Source organism: Carassius auratus, chromosome 23 (genome assembly GCF_003368295.1).
Source record: "Carassius auratus strain Wakin chromosome 23, ASM336829v1, whole genome shotgun sequence".
Classification (NCBI taxonomy): domain Eukaryota; kingdom Metazoa; phylum Chordata; class Actinopteri; order Cypriniformes; family Cyprinidae; genus Carassius; species Carassius auratus.
Window position 1 is genome coordinate 3,450,589 of NC_039265.1, and position 18,980 is coordinate 3,469,568.

The 18,980-nt window shown below is 39.3% G+C and overlaps 1 protein-coding gene across 5 annotated transcripts in view; it reads right to left on the reverse strand.

The window, feature by feature from the left end:
* The window catches only part of LOC113041004 (UHRF1-binding protein 1-like), a 32,928-nt gene that overhangs the window by 8,091 nt on the left and 5,857 nt on the right, over positions 1-18,980 (reverse strand). For 2 of the 5 annotated variants that reach the window (XR_003275330.1, XM_026199252.1), the window contains exons 4-17: positions 18,395-18,486; positions 18,012-18,201; positions 16,474-16,614; positions 15,921-16,091; positions 15,446-15,626; positions 14,960-15,046; positions 14,206-14,376; positions 13,836-13,981; positions 13,156-13,297; positions 12,774-12,967; positions 10,824-12,112; positions 2,375-2,559; positions 2,178-2,290; positions 381-537 (exon numbers count right to left, since the gene is read on the reverse strand). Coding sequence is in view for 4 of the 5 variants with exons in the window: in XM_026199252.1 (XP_026055037.1) it covers positions 381-537; positions 2,178-2,290; positions 2,375-2,559; positions 10,824-12,112; positions 12,774-12,967; positions 13,156-13,297; positions 13,836-13,981; positions 14,206-14,376; positions 14,960-15,046; positions 15,446-15,626; positions 15,921-16,091; positions 16,474-16,614; positions 18,012-18,201; positions 18,395-18,486 (3,259 nt within the window). In the remaining variant the exon portion in view is untranslated. Of the gene's footprint in view, positions 1-380; positions 538-2,177; positions 2,291-2,374; positions 2,560-10,823; positions 12,113-12,773; positions 12,968-13,155; positions 13,298-13,835; positions 13,982-14,205; positions 14,377-14,959; positions 15,047-15,445; positions 15,627-15,920; positions 16,092-16,473; positions 16,615-18,011; positions 18,202-18,306; positions 18,487-18,980 lie in introns of those variants that run through there. The other 3 variants (XM_026199254.1, XM_026199256.1, XM_026199255.1) reach the window with 3 other exon arrangements.

Sequence of the window (18,980 nt, forward strand, 5' to 3'; positions counted from 1 at the left end):
TGGACCTTTACGCTTTCTTTATTTCTAATCATTTCAATATTGTGCAGACACATTCAAAATCGCCACCTGGTAAAATAGTTATTTCACACGTGATCAGGTTAGATGCACCAGGAGGCCACAGAAACTGAAATCTTCCTGGCATGCGTGTCTGTCAGCTTCTGAAAAGCTGAATCAGCACAAGTCCATTCAAATACAGAGGGCCAGATGTGGTGCTGACGGTGAAAGTGTCACCAATGGTAGCTCGGGAATGTTTGGTCATAAGATATGTGGTCAAAGATGTCCAAATAATAATAAAAAATAATAATACCAATTAGGCCTTGAAGTGTAAAGATTGTAAATGGCATCATATTTGGCGTTCACATTAACGGATACATGCTAACCCTGTGTCAGAGCCAGTCCTCCCAGCAGGTCTGTGACTTTATGGTTGCCGTGTTGTTTAGGCACAAGCTCTTGGGCTTCCAGCGCCACCACGATATCTTCACCACGCATCTCTGTCAGGCACGCCATTCGACTCAGACACAGAACTAACACAGACACCTGAGGAAAAATAAAAAAAAAATTCACACAACCAACTATGATCAATGTAAAACTGATTAGTAAAGTACCTGTCTACAGTTTAGTTTTTTTGGTCACTGGCATCAAATCTGGCACTATTGTACTCTTTGAATACGTATGAATATGTACAAATTTGACAAACACAGACCGACAGCTCCTGGTTACACTGGAAAATGCTAAATCAATATGTAAACAGTTTGCATTAATCCAGTTCTTATAACTTCTGAAATAATTATTTGTGGTTTGTTAATTTAGGAAACTGAGGAGTTTATATGTACAAAGGACATATATCAGAACAGTAAATAAGATATAACAGCATAAAAAAACTATATATATATATATATATATATATATATATATATTAGTGGTGGGCCGTTATCTGCGTTAATGTGCTGCGGATGATAAAAAATTATCGCCGTTGATCTGTTCTCAAAGTTGGGTTGAGAGCTGGGTCTAGGCGAGCTATGATGACTTTCACCTTGATATTTCATATAACCGACTGGCTGAGGCCAGCCTAAAAAAGATGCTCAGGACAGTTGACGGGCCACTGCTGTGCATCGTCACGAAAGCTTATCTTTTTCACATTTTTTTATGCCTTACCGCTTGTCAATTTAAACATTAAAGCATCCAGACACAAGACGCGGAAAAGCTGAACGGAGTAGCTGGTCACTGGTGTTCGGTGCGCACGAAAGAGAGAGAGAGAGAGAGAGAGAGAGAGAGAGAGAGAGAGAGAGAGAGAGAGCTGCGTATCACGGACAGCGACACTGAACCGAGAAATTATGCTCGAAAAAACTGTCAGTTATTTCTTAAGTGAAAGTAAACAGTTGAGGAAAATATGGGATATTGGATGCGTTCATCATCTCTTAAAGTGACCGTGCCTAATTTAGCTGCTGGCTGCTGTAATGTTAATCCAAGAAAATGAAAGAAAATCACTCACTGCTCTTGACTGAATTACTTTGTAGTTTTAACAGTCAAACCAAAAATTATTCAGATACCAGATATAATTTTGTATATATATAGCAAAACTTTTTACATTGAAGACTATCCAGTGCTATTTTACATTGAATTATTTGGTTTCTGTACCTTGACATCTACAAACTTAAACATTGGTGTGAAACAGGCGTAAGGTTGTTTGTACCTTGTGCAATGTGGAATTAGTTTACAGCTTTTTCAAGCACTTTGTGATGCATTTTGGAAACAGGAGATGAGCCTATTTTCTAATGCACCACCTATCTTGATAAACCCCTTCTCAAAGACTTACTGTTTGTCAATTTTATTTGGGTAACACACATATTCTGAATGCCTTCGGCAGAATTCGAATGAGCCATTTTAATCTAGATTAATCTAGATTAATTTCAAGATCACAGTGAGATTAATCTAGATTAAAAAAATGTATCTATGCCCACCACTAATATATATATATATATATATATATATATATATATATATATATATATATATATATATCTCGAATAGTAGTCAGTAAAGTATTTTTCAGAGATTTGTATGATGAGCACTTCATTTCCAACAGTGTCAGGATGCATTTTCTGATGATCTTCCATGCAGAGGACAAGCGGCAGGTGTTTAGCCATCTAGATGTGCTACAGATAGATAACACTCACCATATCTTGAGCAATGTCTTCAGTGCTCTGGGACAGAGAGCTGCTGAGGTCTGTTCCTGGAGCTGGACTCACACAGCTGCCGGAGACACCTGCACCATTGGGACGCAAAGACTCTGAATCACAACAACACAAATACACATGACTTAGACACTGACAGCTATAGTTATAGCTTTAAAATAAAAGTGCAAGTGCTGTACCAGAGTCCATGAGGATGACAAAGTTTTCACTGATGTCACTATCAATGGACAAGCCATCATCCGACAGACTACTTTCTAAAATGGCACTGTCACAGGAATTCTGGGAAGGCGACTGTTTCATGGACTGAAGCCGCAGGTTCCCCATTATGGAGGGACTGGACTCTTCTGGCCGTGCACTTTGCTCCCTACAGAAGTCATATCAACACATGATACTTGAGTTTAATTACAAGTCATTAACCACACCGGCAGGAAGAGTTCAGCATAACTTGACAAACATTAAAGGGACAGTTCATTAATTTTACCATTAATTACTTATCCACATGCAATTACAAATCCCATAAAACTATGCATTTTGGAAACACAAAGAGGATATTTGTAATGAGACTTAAAAATACTCTACAGGTCATTTATTATATCATTATGAAAAAGCCTATTTTGAGTGGAAGTAGAAACACACCGTATTCATGCCTGTTTCTTTAAATGCAAATGAGATGCTGCACCCCGCCCCCTTTTTCGGAATAGATCTGCAAATTAACATCTTATTCCTCAGATACTCTGCTAAAACATCCGTTTGGTTTTGATTATGTCTATCACACTGAAATTAAATGAACGATATTAGTTTCAACTTCTGATACAGTTTTCTGAGTGCTCACGTCTGAAGCATGTGCACAGAAAGTGTCCGTCACAGCATGTGAGTACTAAACTAAGTTATCACTTATTGCACTTAAACTGTCAGATACACACAAGTTTGTTGAAACATAAATATGTTGCAAAAACAGTCTGGGAAGTAGGGAAGTCATCGCCTAGTGGTTAGAGAGTATGACTCCTAACCCTATTATAATGCCGCACGATAAATGGCTGCCCACTGCTCAGGGTGTGTGCTCACATTGTGTGTGTTCAGTGCTGTGTGTGTGCACTTCGGATGGGTTAAATGCAGAGCACGAATTCTGAGTATGGGTCACCATACTTGGCTGCATGTCACATCACTTTTGTTATGAATGTGAAGTAAAGGTCGACCGATATTGGAATTGGATTTTGCTGATACTGATAGCTAGGTTGGACCAAACTGGCCGATACTGATTAATTAACTGATAGTTTTTAAAATGGATACTGAACAAAAACTAAAATAGTGCTTTATGAAAAAAATAAAAATAAAAAAACAATAATGAACCATACTAATAATTCTAATAAAAGTAATAATAATAATAATAGTAAATTGACTAAAGTGACGTGACATTCAGCCAAGTATGGTGACCCATACTCAGAATTCGTGCTCTGCATTTAACCCATCTGAAGTGCACACACACAGACTGTGAACACACACATACACTGTGAACACACACCCGGAGCAGTGGGCAGCCATTTATGCCGCGGCACCCGGGGAGCAGTTGGGGGTTCGATGCCTTGCTCAAGGGCACCTAAGACGTGGTATTGAAGGTGGAGAGAGCACTGTACATGCACTTCCCCCACCTACAATTCCTGCCAGCCCGAGACTAGAACTCACAACCTTTCGATTGGGAGTCCGACTCTCTAACCATTAGGCCACAACTTACCCAAAATAGTAATAGTAATAGTAATTCGTAATAGTAGTAATAGTAAATGTAAATGTTGAAATTATCACACTCTAATAGAGCCCTATGAAATCCATAATTTTTTTTTCAAAATTTCGTTACTTCTGTTTTCATTTTTATGGATACTTTGTTTTTTCCATTTTATTTTTTATCCACTCCTTTTTAATAGTTAAATTAAAGTTTATTAATCAAAAATCAAGTCTAATTAATCAAAAACACGAAAAATACATTTTTACAACAATTTAATAAAAGTTGAACAAAAATTACGTTTATTGCCCTATTAAATGTTTTATTTTTTCTCACCATATTTTTTTATCGTTACCAAATTGTGTTTTAGCATGTCTAATTATTTTAATTAATGTTGTCAAAAGACCCGGTACATTGGTACCAAGTCGGTACTAAAAAAAAATTAAAATGTTATGGTACCAGGTTTCTTTAAGTACCAGTGGTCCTCCATATGTCTAAGTGGTGCCCACAGAATAACATAGGTTTCATAGACAATTGGACGAGCTTTTGGGGCAGACCTGACCTGTTTAAAAGAGATGGTCTTCATCCCTCCTGGGGTGGCGCCACTCTTCTGTCTAGAAATGTGGCACATAGTCTTAGTGTTTATACTTGACTAACTGGGGCCCAGGTCAGGAAGCAGACAGACTGGCTAAACCGACCGTCTGCTAGCTGCCTCCCGTCACAGAGGTCAGTTAATTCTCAGCACATAGAGACTCTTTCACCTAGATATCACACTATAGAGACTGTGACTGTTCCCCGAACTAGAAAATACAAAAAACGTCCAAACCAAGTTAAGGTTAACAATTTAATTGAGGTTCAACAAATAAAAAACAAATGCAATATGGATAAACAAATGATAAAGATTGGCTTATTGAATATCAGATCCATTTCTACGAAAACACTTTTTGTAAATAATATGATCACTGATCATAATATAGATGTGCTCTGTTTGACAGAAACTTGGCTAAAACCTGATGATTACATTATTTTAAATGAGTCCACCCCCCAAGATTATTGTTATAAACACGAGCCGCGTCTAAAAGGCAAAGGGGGAGGTGTTGCTTCAATTTATAACAACGTTTTCAGGATTTCTCAGAGGGCAGGCTTCAAGTATAACTCGTTTGAAGTAATGGTGCTTCATATAACATTATCCAGAGAAACCAATGTTAATGATAAATCACCTGTTATGTTTGTACTGGCTACTGTATACAGGCCACCAGGGCACCATACAGACTTTATTAAAGAGTTTGGTGATTTTACATCCGAGTTAGTTCTGGCTGCAGATAAAGTCTTAATAGTTGGTGATTTTAATATCCATGTCGATAATGAAAAAGATGCATTGGGATCAGCATTTATAGACATTCTGAACTCTATTGGTGTTAGACAACATGTTCCAGGACCTACTCATTGTCGAAATCATACTCTAGATTTAATACTGTCACATGGAATTGATGTTGATAGTGTTGAAATTATTCAGCCAAGTGATGATATCTCAGATCATTATTTAGTTCTGTGTAAACTTCATATAGCCAAAATTGTAAATTCTACTTCTTGTTACAAGTATCGAAGAACCATCACTTCTACCACAAAAGACTGCTTTTTAAGTTATCTTCCTGATGTATCCAAATTCCTTAGCATATCCAAAACCTCAGAACAACTTGATGATGTAACAGAAACTATGGACTCTCTTTTTTCTAGCACTTTAAATACAGTTGCTCCTTTACGCTTAAGGAAGGTTAAGGAAAACAGTTTGACACCATGGTATAATGAGCATACTCGCACCCTAAAGAGAGCAGCCCGAAAAATGGAGCGCAGCTGGAGGAAAACAAAACTAGAGGTATTTCGTATTGCTTGGCGGGAAAGTAGCATATCCTATAGAAAAGCATTAAAAACTGCTAGATATGATTACTTTTCTTCTCTTTTAGAAGAAAACAAACATAACCCCAGGTATTTATTCAAAACAGTGGCTAAATTAACGAAAAATAAAGCCTCAACAAGTGTTGACATTTCCCAACACCACAACAGTAATGACTTTATGAACTACTTTACTTCTAAAATCGATACTATTAGAGATAAAAGTGCAACCATTCAGCCGTCAGCTACAGTATCACATCAGACAGTGCACTATAGACCCCGTGAGGAACAGTTCCACTCATTCTCTGCTATAGGAGAGGGAGAATTGTATAAACTTGTTAAATCATCTAAACCAACAACATGTATGTTAGACCCTATACCATCTAAGCTCTTAAAAGAGGTGCTTCCAGAAGTCATAGGTCCTCTTCTGACTATTATTAATTCCTCATTGTCATTAGGATATGTCCCCAAAACCTTCAAACTGGCTGTTATTAAGCCTCTCATAAAAAAGCCACAACTTGACCCCAAAGAAACTTGTTAATTATAGACCAATCTCGAATCTCCCTTTTCTGTCCAAGATACTAGAAAAGGTGGTATCCTCACAATTATATTCCTTCTTAGAGAAAAATGGTATATGTGAGGATTTCCAGTCAGGATTTAGACCGTATCATAGTACTGAAACTGCTCTCCTTAGAGTTACAAATGATCTGCTCTTATCATCTGATCGTGGGCGTATCTCTCTATTAGTTTTATTGGATCTTAGTGCTGCGTTTGACACAATTGACCACAACATTCTTTTGCATAGACTTGAACACTTTGTTGGCATCAGTGGAAGTGCATTAGCATGGTTTAAATCGTACTTATATGACCGGCATCAGTTCGTAGCAGTGAATGAAGATGTATCATATCGATCACAAGTGCAGTATGGAGTACCTCAAGGCTCAGTACTAGGGCCGCTACTCTTCACGCTTTATATGTTACCCTTGGGAGATATCATCAGGAAACATGGTGTTAGCTTTCACTGTTATGCTGATGATACGCAGCTCTATATTTCCTCGCAGCCCGGTGAAACACACCAATTTGAAAAACTAATGGAATGCATAGTCGATATAAAAAATTGGATGACGAGTAATTTCTTACTGCTAAATTCAGAAAAAACAGGTGTTAATCATAGGGCCTAAAAACTCTGCTTGTAATAACCTAGAACACTGTCTGAGACTTGATGGTTGCTCTGTCAATTCTTCGTCATCAGTTAGGAACCTAGGTGTGCTACTTGATCGCAATCTTTCCTTAGAAAGCCACGTTTCTAGCATTTGTAAAACTGCATTTTTCCATCTCAAAAATATATCTAAATTACGGCCTATGCTCTCAATGTCAAATGCAGAAATGTTAATCCATGCATTTATGACTTCAAGGTTAGACTATTGTAATGCTTTATTGGGTGGTTGTTCTGCACGCTTGGTAAACAAACTACAGCTAGTCCAAAATGCAGCAGCAAGAGTTCTTACTAGAACCAGGAAGTATGACCATATTAGCCCGGTCCTGTCCACACTGCACTGGCTCCCTATCAAACATCGTATAGATTTTAAAATATTGCTTATTACTTATAAAGCCCTGAATGGTTTAGCACCTCAGTATTTGAATGAGCTCCTTTTACATTATACTCCTCTACGTCCGCTAAGTTCTCAAAACTCAGGCAATTTGATAATACCTAGAATATCAAAATCAACTGCGGGCGGCAGATCCTTTTCCTATTTGGCGCCTAAACTCTGGAATAACCTACCTAACATTGTTCGGGAGGCATACACACTCTTGCAGTTTAAATCTAGATTAAAGACCCATCTCTTTAACCTGGCATACACATAACATACTAATATGCTTTTAATATCCAAATCCGTTAAAGGATTTTTAGGCTGCATTAATTAGGTAAACCGGAACCGTAAACAGTACACATAACACCCTATGTACTTGCTACATCATTAGAAGAATGGCATCTACGCTAATATTTGTCTGTTTCTCTCTTGTTCCGAGGTCACCGTGGCCACCAGATCCAGTCTGTATCCAGATCAGAGGGTCACTGCAGTCACCCGGATCCAGTACGTATCCAGACCAGATGGTGGATCAGCACCTAGAAAGGACCTCTACTGCCTTGAAAGACAGCGGAGACCAGGACAACTAGAGCCCCAGATACAGATCCCCTGTAAAGACCTTGTCTCAGAGGACCACCAGGACAAGACCACAGGAAACAGATGATTCTTCTGCACAATCTGACTTTGCTGCAGTCTTGAAATTGAACTGCTGGTTTCGTCTGGTCATAGGAGAACTGACCCCCCAACTGAGCCTGGTTTCTCCCAAGGTTTTTTTCTCCATTCTGTCACCGATGGAGTTTCGGTTCCTTGCCGCTGTCGCCTCTGGCTTGCTTAGTTGGGGTCACTTCATCTACAGCGATATCATTGACTTGATTGCAAATAAAAACAGACACTATTTCAACTGAACAGAGATGACATAACTGAATTCAATGATGAACTGCCTTTAACTATCATTTTGCATTGAGACACTGTTTTCCAAATGAATGTTGTTCAGTGCTTTGACGCAATGTATTTTGTTTAAAGCACTATATAAATAAAGGTGATTGATTGATTGATATGGACCAGTATCTTTAAATGTTGAGCTGCAAAAGTTGGTTGAAATATGAATTTTTACATAAAGGCATTGTGCTAGAAATATTACTATTATTTAGTAGAATGTATGTGATACTGCTACTACTGTTGAAATAATTTATAAAACTTTTTAAAGAAATAAATCACACAATATTTCTTTCATGTTTTTATTTTAATAGCAAATCCCATTTATTTACAAAAAAATAAAATGTTTACATTTCATTAATTAAAAGACAAATTAAATTTGGGTGAAACTTGTTTACTGTTTTTCATAATTATATGACTTGTAGAAAAACTCTAAACACAATTGTAAATAAGTATAAAGAATGGCATTGGTTTTATTTTTAGTGCTAAAAAGTTTTTTTTTTTTTTTATTAGCATATTTTTGTGGTTTGCTTTGGTAATTAAATTAGTACCGAGAACCGTGGATTTTCACTGGTATTGGTACCGAATACTGAAAGTTTGGTACAGTGATAACACAAATTTGAATGCATAAAACAACTTTATTTATTCCTTTTTTTTCTTCAAGAAGACTTTTGATTTTTCCCCCCAAAAAAATTCTGTGTTGTGTATTTACATTTTTCTGGTTATCCAATCAAGGCATGAAACATTAACTTTTTTTTGTCTTTTAATTACTGAAAATTAAGCAAACTATTTTTCCACGTTAAACTGTGAATTATGTTTTATGACTGGATTCAGCGATTCCATCCGTGTTTTCCTCGTCACGGAAATCATAGGGCCCTACAATTATACCAGCACAATGTTTACTCTCAGACTTTAACTGCTTCTATTTTTGAACACTTAATGATCATCTAATCAAAATAAAAGAGCAGCACTGAGTCTAGGAGAACTCACCGGTATCACACACACACACTCTGGATGTGTCGCGTTTAACTCGAGCAGCACTCTTAAACAGTTCATTTATTCACCAAACGGACACAAGTTTACTTCAACAATGAACAATGAGGCATAGATAAGTTTGAAGAACACGGTTTAAAAAAAAAACGGAGCAAACGGAAATGGCGATCTATATTATAGCTCTATAAATGAAGCATACAGACTTTATTAGAGAAAGACAACGTTTTGATGAAAATGCTCAATATACAATTCATTATGTACATTAACAACGATTCGGGTGAATATAATGTAATTTAACGGAAAACTACTGAATGAGAACGGCGCTCTGTGGCAGGGCAGGATATTCTGTCAGCTGCATTTAAATCCATGTCTGAAGTTTCTCCTCTGTTCAGCGTGCAGCAACACATGTCTAAACAAACAACATATGCTGTCAGTGATTTCAGCCAATAGAGACTGCTCTCGCACTGTATAATGTAAACAGACCCTTCTCGGCCGCTCCAGCAACGGACTCAACCTGGAAAACTATCGACATGGATTTTTGCCGATAACCGATTGTTCCAGCAATCAAGTATTGGTGCCGATTAATCGGCAAAACCGATACATCGGTCGACCTCTAATGTGAAGGTAAACAGCTGGGAAAGAAACCACACATTTATATTATATCTGTGTGGCAGTGGCAATATACAGTAAATAAATTAATAAATCCACTGCTCTCTTATCTTCTCTGACGCTGGGACTCTAAATAGTGATCTGTGCTCATCAGTGCATTCAAAGATTCAAACTTTTGTCGTGTCGTTAAAACTGGTACACTGTTGTTGTCTTGCAGATTAAGGAGTATTGATATTATAATAAGACCCCCTTCTATGTCACAGGGGGAGCAAAATCTGAACGACTTGGTTTTTTTTTTTACAAGCTTGCAGAGAAAGGCTTGCCAAAAAAAAAAAAAAAAAATTACTGGGTTGTTAGATTCTATCTATTACAAAGTGTTCAAATATAAACGTAAACTTGGATTTAACCGCTCAATTTATATGGATTACTTTTCCGATGTCTTTCCGAACTATTTGATGCATCAAAATTGTGGTGTAATGGACTTTCAATTGAGGGACAGACATCTATAATGTACTGCAACTAATGGTTTCAAATACAGCCCAGTGTGTCTTCCTTATACTAAATATAGGCTTTCACTAAAATTGCCACAAGCGGTATCAGCTCTTTTCAATTATGTACTGTGTGCACTGTTTGTGAGACATTCAGAGACATTCGAGCTTAACCACAAATTAAATGTTTCTGATTAGGTGATAATTTGTAGGATGGAGTCAACAATGGCCAAGTTATAGAACAGTTTTTTTTTGTAACTGAAAGAGTTCATCAGCAGTCCAAGGACATAAATGTGAACAGTAAAATTATGAGTTTCAGCCACTGTAAGATATACCGGATTTTCCAAATTAATGCAATCCTAAAAGCAAGACCAAAGCTAAGCAGATGGCTCAAAGCACCTACTTGTTTTGAGGAGTGAAGAGTTTCGTCATTCCAGATCCTCGGCTCAGGATGCTGAAGGCATCTTTCGTGATGGACAGCGCACCCTTGGTGAGATCCAGGGAGGCGTTGAGTGCATCTTTGGTGACACCTTTGGTGGCATTCAGGGCACTGGACAGCTCTCCCTCCAAGCTGAAAGTGGAGCTATGATGGGACAGTAATGCAGGAGTCCCTGGAGAAAGCAGAGGAGAAGAGGAAGTAACGGCAGCCTGAGTTTCATCATCCTGCCCCGTTGGTCCATCCATTCCTTCTTCAACAGCTTCATAAGCCTCCTCTACTGAACCCTCCTGCTCAGCATCATCCTCTTGATCTTCATTCCTTCCTGTCCCACTGTCCTCCATTAGTCCTGGCTCGCCAGCATGGTGGGATGGCGACAAATCAGGGTCGGTCAAGCTAGGACTGTCTGTTTCCTCAGGAGAATGGGCTTCTTCTACTGGCTCGGATGTTGCAGGAGGAAGCAGTAGAGCAAGTTCTATCGCCTCCATTAGGATTGAGAGACAAACCAAAGGGGGATCTGATGTTTTATGTTCAGGTTGTCCCAAACCCTGGACATCCTTGGTCAAATCTCCAGCTAGTCGTGCAAGGTATTCCTTCATCCGCAAAAGAGCTACAAACTGGTAGTGGTTGAGCCACATTTTGACAGGAGTGATGGATTGGGCTAAGATATGAATAGAGGCCATGGGAGAGTTGACTAGATCTTCAGTTTGGTCAACTTTACTAGATATGACGTTATTTACACCCTGCTGTGGGTCAAGAAGTGGTTGTTTGCTAAAACCAGTTTGGGATTTTGAATCTGCAACTAGATTTGAACAGTGAGAGTCTTTTTTGAAGGCAGAAGGGCAGCACATCCATAAGGATATAGCAAAGGGCTCCACAAAGGGAAGAGCTTTCCCTCTTAGCCCTCGACGAGCCCCCTCAAATCCAAGAGTCACTCGGGACAGATTGACAGACCAGACATCCTGGGAGCGAGAGGGGCGTTTGTGTGCTAATGACAGGGACTCGTTTTCTAGACAGTGTTGGAGGAATGCAGAAGGCAGGGGATGGAGGACGCTCTGATCGCGAGGGAAAGGTTGGATTGCTGTGGGATGGAAGAAAGGGTGGACCGAGAAGCTGCTGTAGGTGCTGTTGAGGTCCGAATGGGAACCGTGAGGAGTGTGGCGTGTGTTGCTGAGGACGATCTGAGGAAGACTGACACTCAATGACTGAGGACGGTCTGGGTGATCCAGAAAAGAGGATTCCAGAGGAATGATGAGCTGAAGAGAAAGAAGTCTCAGTGAAAACACTTGCAAAATATTATCGAAAGAGCAAAGATGTCTGTTTTAGGATGGAGGGTTTTTTCGAGGCGTTAAGTATAAATCATGTTCCTGAACCGACTTTTTAAAGGGTCACTTAAAAATGGGAATGTCTATACCTCGCTTGAGGTGGTTTTTGACTTGTGCGGAAAAGGGTTAATACATATAATGGGAGATGAAAACACATTTACCGAGCAAATTCCTCCATGCGCACCAAAAAAAAAATCATGTGACTTTGTGCCATGGGAGATCTCGTTGCATCTGAACTGCTATGGTCATTCTTAAATCCCCAAGTAAAATCTGTCTTTACACAACTGTATTCCCAAACAGCAGAATCCACCTGCGAAAGTAATGACCCCATTTATTGTGTTCTGCACATGGCAGTTTATCAGGAGGTGGTGATTTTGTTCTCTTTGGCTCATGTGATGGAAACCTGGTGCTTATTTATAAATGTTTTATGTTATATACCATTTTTGCGTACAAATTCGCAACTTTGGATGGAAACCCGGCTTACCATAAAGAAAAGGAAAATTTGTTTTAAAAAGTAGCACCAGAAGCTTCCTAGGAGCATCTGTATTTTCCTTTTACGAAACATTTCTTTCAAAGCACATAGTTGGTTTACCTTCAGCTGTGTTGCATCCAGGCGGATATCGATGTGTTCGTCTGTCTTGCTGCTGTCCTGGAGGTGATAAAAGGCTTTGACCTGATCTAGCGTCCTGTGTAGACCCCGTGAGAACAGAGTCATCCACAAGACACTTGGGGCATCCAGACACAGCTGCAGACCATTGAGCTGGGCATAAAGATTAGAGGAGGGAACTGGAGAGAGAGGAGGGGCCAATGGGAGGAAAATAACAATTACAAGATTAGATTTAGATGAATTAAACTCTTTCCCACCAGGATAGATCAACCTTCACACTGCGGTCCAACAAAAATGTGAATATGTTCTGTTTCTTATGAATACAACCGTAGTGATCAATGAAAGTGTAAAATCATAGCTAACGCACCAGGAAGTCCAGGGTTATCAGGGTAGTAGTATTCAGTGAACTGAAGGTGAATTGCAGGAGTGTTGTCTGGGAAATGTAATGATTTGCGGTTGCAGGAGAAGAAAGACTGTGTTCTCTTGCTGTGACGGCCTCCAGTGGACACCTACAACAACAGATGGGTTTTAATAACACTATGCTTTATTTATTTATTGACTTTAGCTTCTCAAAAAAGGTGACCCAGTGTTCTGGGATTTAGTAACATTTAAATTATTTTAAAAAGCAGAAATCATAGCCATAGCCAAATCGTAAAATAATGGTGGGGGTTTGGGTCTGAAAAAAAAAAAAAGTTTTGTTTCTTATGCTCCATTTATTTGTTTACAATTATACAGTAACAGCAGAATTGTTTTTCTTTCTATTTGAATATATTGTAAAAATAAAGTTTATTCCTGTGATCTAAGCTGTATTTTCAGCATCATTACTCCAGTCTTCAGTGTCACATGCCGATATACTGCTAAAGAAACATGTATTATCGTCAATGTACACAATTTAACACATTAGTGCTACTTCATATTTTTGTGGAAATGGTGATGCATTTTACTCCACACTTTTTTAATGGAGAGATGGACTTTTAATGCGCACAGTATTTAAGAATATAAAGTGTGTTTCAATGATTTTGATGTTTGTGTAGAGATGTCTAAGACCTGATGGATGTCCAGGTCGTCCACACGGATCACCATACAGCTGGAGCGAAGCCTCTTCAGCGGGGGTCCTGAGGACGGGACGGCTGCTGAAGTACGCCGTGAGGTCTGAGACCGCTCAGGACTGAGATTGGGCAGTGATTCTCCATCTGCGTGACATAAAATAAGGCCATTTCGACATTAAGAAATTGAACACAATAAAGCAATCTCTCAAGAGGAAACAAAACCATGTCAAGTTGTTACACTTTGAAGAAAGATTAAAATTAAACTTATTTTGTTGTTGTTTCAAATGATGTGCAGTGATGAATCGTTCACAATAACACCAACATTTAGAGTTGGATTGGGGATGGATAAACATTCATAGAACGCTTACCCTTGATTTTTTTGGCCGGAGAGTCTTTAGCAGACATGTTTGGCTCTGGATGCGGTCCAGGGATGCCCAGATCTTCCACCCTCCTCTGAAACTCCTCCAGCAGTTTGGCGGCCCATTGAGCACGAGACTCCATCGCCCCGCAGTGACGCTCCCAGTGACGACAGCCATCACCTGTACAGCACCGCACATGTCACTAATCAACACACGTCTCTACACTACACATCTGGCTCTTAGCCTACAGTCAACCATTCACACAATACACCGACTTCAAACAGTTATAGCCTGAACATGAAAGCTAGGGGTCAGAAAAAATAGTTTTATTCAAGAAGGATGCATTATTTTAATCAAAGGTGACAGTAAATACAATTATAATGTTACAAAAGAATTTTCAAACAAATGCTGTTCTTTTAACTTTCTTTAAAAACACTTACCCTTACACACGTCTAAAAACCAAATCAGCATTTCAGAATGGTTTCTGAAGGATCGTGTTACACTGAAAACTGAAGTAATGATGCTGAAAATTCAGCATTTGATCACACGAATAAATAACGTTTTTAAATATATCCAAATACAAAACAGTGATTTTAGATTGTAATAATATTTTACAATTTTACTGTAATATGATCAAATAAATGCCGCCTTGGCCATCATAAGAGACTTCTTTTAAAATCGTATGAACGGTAGTGTGAATTTTGAATGGCAATTGGACTGAAGCACATCTGTATGTATGAACTGAAGCTCGTAGTGGGGTCACCTGGCCTGTGTAACGGGTAATAGTCACAGCCCAGCTTCCGGAAGGTCAGTTGCATCGCACCCTGTGTGCCTGGAGGTGGAGCTTCATCTGTGTGTGGAGCAGTAATCACATCACATCGTCAGGGTCAAATATCTAACTGGTGACAACATACGTTAGTCAAGCTCAATCAAATACTCAAACCTGCGCGAGTTTCTGTCTTCCAACGAACACTAAAGACAATATTTATTTGAATGTCCAAACTGCTTTTTCATTCAAAGTAAGCCAAAAGTGGTTTAAATTCATCCCATTTCTGGCATTAACAGTCCCTAAATGACTTTCATTGTTTGGAAAAGAGCAGCTTGAACATTTTGTTAAACGTCTCCCTTTGTTTTCCAGAGAAGAAGAAAGAAGTGTGGGTTTGGAAGGGCATAAGGGGGAGTAAATGTGCATTTTAATTTCCAATGACCCATTATTTGAACGAATCCTGCGGTGATCAGAATTCAGTACCAGAATCTGAGGAGCTGTCGTTGCAGATATGCAGGTCGAGTCGGGAGATGAACGTGTGGTAGGATGATTCCTTGACATCGTGGAGGTCAAAATACTGGGAGAGTGTGCTGGGGGTCCCGACCGCTTCGGGTGGAGGAGGTTCAGTCCACAGAGAGTGGGTCCCAGGAGAGGGAGGAGCAGTCTGGTGCACAAATACAAGAAGACATGAATAAACTCTCAAGCATTGAGTCATTCACAGGGAGCGGCTGGGATTTCATATATTATAGACGCCTTTACACTACATTTACTTTGTTGAGCTGTTTTGTAATGGCGATTGTGTTAAAAAGCCACACGGAAACCAGCAAAACCTGATTGATGAAGCCTGAGCCAGCTGCAGCATAAGACAAGGGTTTTGTTTTTGATTTTAACACACAAGTGGCAGTAAGAAGAGGATCTATCTTCATAAGAGACTGATTTAGAGGGCAGAGAGTGGCACCTGTAGTGTCTCAGCAGCCATGCTCTTCCTCTGCTGGCCGGACTTCTCCATGGCTTCGCTCAGAGACTTGGCGTAGTGGATGATGGCCTTGAGCTGAGAGTCCGTCAGCACCCACAGCAGATCATCCAGGATAAACAGCAGCTTAGAGGCCAACACATCGCAGTCCTTCACCTGAGAGGAGGAGACTCAACGTCAGCACACAATCTTTTCAGAAAAATCTCACAATATCAGATTTTTTGTCTTTTTTCAATATCATACAGCCCTGATTCTGATGATTCTGAAAACAATGATTTGATCCAGTTCCAGTAAACCAAAGCAAGACATAATAAAATCTGCAGCAACAGATGATGCCCCATCAAACAATCACACGTCAAAACTTCAACAGCAATGTTAAAATAAATGTAAAATGCAATACAATAGGGAATAAAATATACTTTTTTTAACAAAAAAATGGCGAGAATCTTCCAAGTAAGATGGAAAAACTATGCAAACTTTGCAACTAGTTCGTCATTTTCATGGGAATATCAAAAGTATGGGTATATCAAAACCATACCCTGCGCTTGAGCGCGATGCGTATGCGTCCCTGATTGGTAATGAGGCGCAGTGGGGTGCTGCCCAGGTCCTGCTCGTCTCTCTCGATGGCGTCCGCCTCTATACGCAGACTCTGCCAGTTGATCTCCTTGAATGTTAGGACCTGGAGGACACCAGAGACCGTATGAGGATCAGACACATCAACACAGGCTCAGCTGTGAAACTGAGACCTGCCTTTTGATTTTTGTTTTTAACCAATTACCAGTTGTCCATAAAAGGCCTTTTCCTGGTCAAGCAGATAAATAAACATAAAAATAAGGCTATTATAAAAACACTAAATAAAAAAAAAATAGCTTACCAACACACAAACCATTCACAATTGCTAAACTGAGCTATAATAAAAGGCTCTGAGTGATACTAAATGAAGAGGCGTTTGGGAGCCTCTTCCCATCACTACTCGACTAGTAGACCTTCATTTGAAGCATGAGTCGACTAATCACACTTTTATTAATAAACCACTTAAATCACTATAATGAGCCTTTAATTGGCTACATTGCCTAATCAAGAGCACGAATGCATAAGGTTTCCCACAGTGCACCACAGAATGGTTATGAACGTGTCTGTGTAAAACAGTGAGGAGGCACTATTAACATTTTAATAATTTGATAAACTCACGCTCTCTTTGTTTTCAGTTTAAGAGGACGGATATGGTGTCAAGAGTTTCTTGCTCAAGTTCACTGAGACAGAGACAGAATAAGTGCATTATGTTTGCTTTCATTATTTTACAAAAATGCCTTTTGTTGTTATTGTAAGTGCACACAAATAAACGTAGAGTCTTTACAGATTCTAAATTATTATGGGGCGACTGCTTCAAGCTTCTCCTTTGTTGTTAACAGGATTATAAATGCATCTCATTTCAAATCTGTTGAAATTAGTGACGCAGTATAACATTTGTTAATTGCAGTCGAAACACAATGTTGTTTTTTATTATTTTTAACTCTTATACTTTAATATCATGTAGCCTAGTCAGTTTGACTGCATGCTGACTGCAGAAACACTCTGCTGCTTTGAACTCAGGACATTGCTTAGGATAGGCTAGTTTAGAAGATCTGGCAACCCGAATATACTCTTCATTTATCAAAATGATTGATTTCACTATCTAACTGGAAGAGCGGGGACTTTTCATGAGCATGTGCTTCTGTGAGTGAAGAAAAGCAAGTGAAAGAGGAACAAGAGGAGGAGAAGTGATCTGACAGCTGTTGATCTGCTCTTTGTCCCCTTTTGGATAATGAAACCCATGCTATTTTTCTCCATTATGATTCACTTGCTCTTTAAAATGAAGAAATGGACCATTAAAGGTGCTTCACCCTGGGTTTCACCTCTGGGTGGTCTCTCGTAATGTCACAAAATAGACACAGTTTTGCACTTCCTCATGGTAAATGTGGCCGGTGTTGATAACCTCGGGTGCTTCTTCCAGCAGGGGTCATGGCCCACAGCATCTACACTCAAGCATAAACCTGCTTTTCCTGTTGTATATACGGGTGTATGTCTGTACTGTACCTCTCCTCTCTTAGGATGTGTGATGCGTGTGTAGCGCAGGTCGCTCTTCTGCCATTTGGGATTGAGACTGCAGCCCTGGAGCTGCCAGAGCTCGAAGGAGGCGTGAAACGCTCGGGCCTGAACTTTAATGGTGATGGAGTTGATGATCACAGACATCCCCTCCACGACCTTCTCAGCAAAGCCATACTCACTGCAGAGACCAGAAACAGACACAGACACGCATCACACCGACTGGATCGGACCTTCAACCCAGTGCTGCTAACGGAAAACATTCTGAACATTACTCCAACTAAACCTGAAATGGAGAGGAGGTTTACCACTCTCAGTGTGCATCTGTAAAAACACTGTGGATCTGGTTTAGGGTGACAGCAGATCATTCTGACCTTTGACCTGCAGTAATGGCAATCGGAGAGGGGCCGTTTGGGGCCCGGGGTTCCTCACAGGTCCTCATTTCAACTTCTACTTTATCCAGGAACTGCAGAAGGAGAGGAAACAGAGTTCAGTAGGTCCGGACTTCTGATGCTGTCAGATCCTCATTTTATGATGAACTACTCAAGCCATGAATTATCTATGGAATATGGAAATATGAATCTCCCAGCAACATTATGCATATAAAACAGTCATTACTTAATAGTTTTAAACTAAAAACTATCGTATCTGATACATAATTTCCCATCTCAAAGATCAGAATGTTATCATGGTATTGCTACACTACCTATGTTTTATTAGAAATGATTTTTCAATGAAGATATCTGAAACTGTGCATGATCTACAGAAGAACCACTGACATGCAGAAACTATATTTTTTAAGCAATCAAGAGAATGTGTATTTGCAAACATCTTCATAAGAAATGCATAAGAGCATATAATGTGGGAGTAACCAGTATGAATGAATGAATAAATACACATTTTATAACAAAACAACATCACTCTTCAATGTTCAAACTAAATCAATTCAATTTAGTTGCT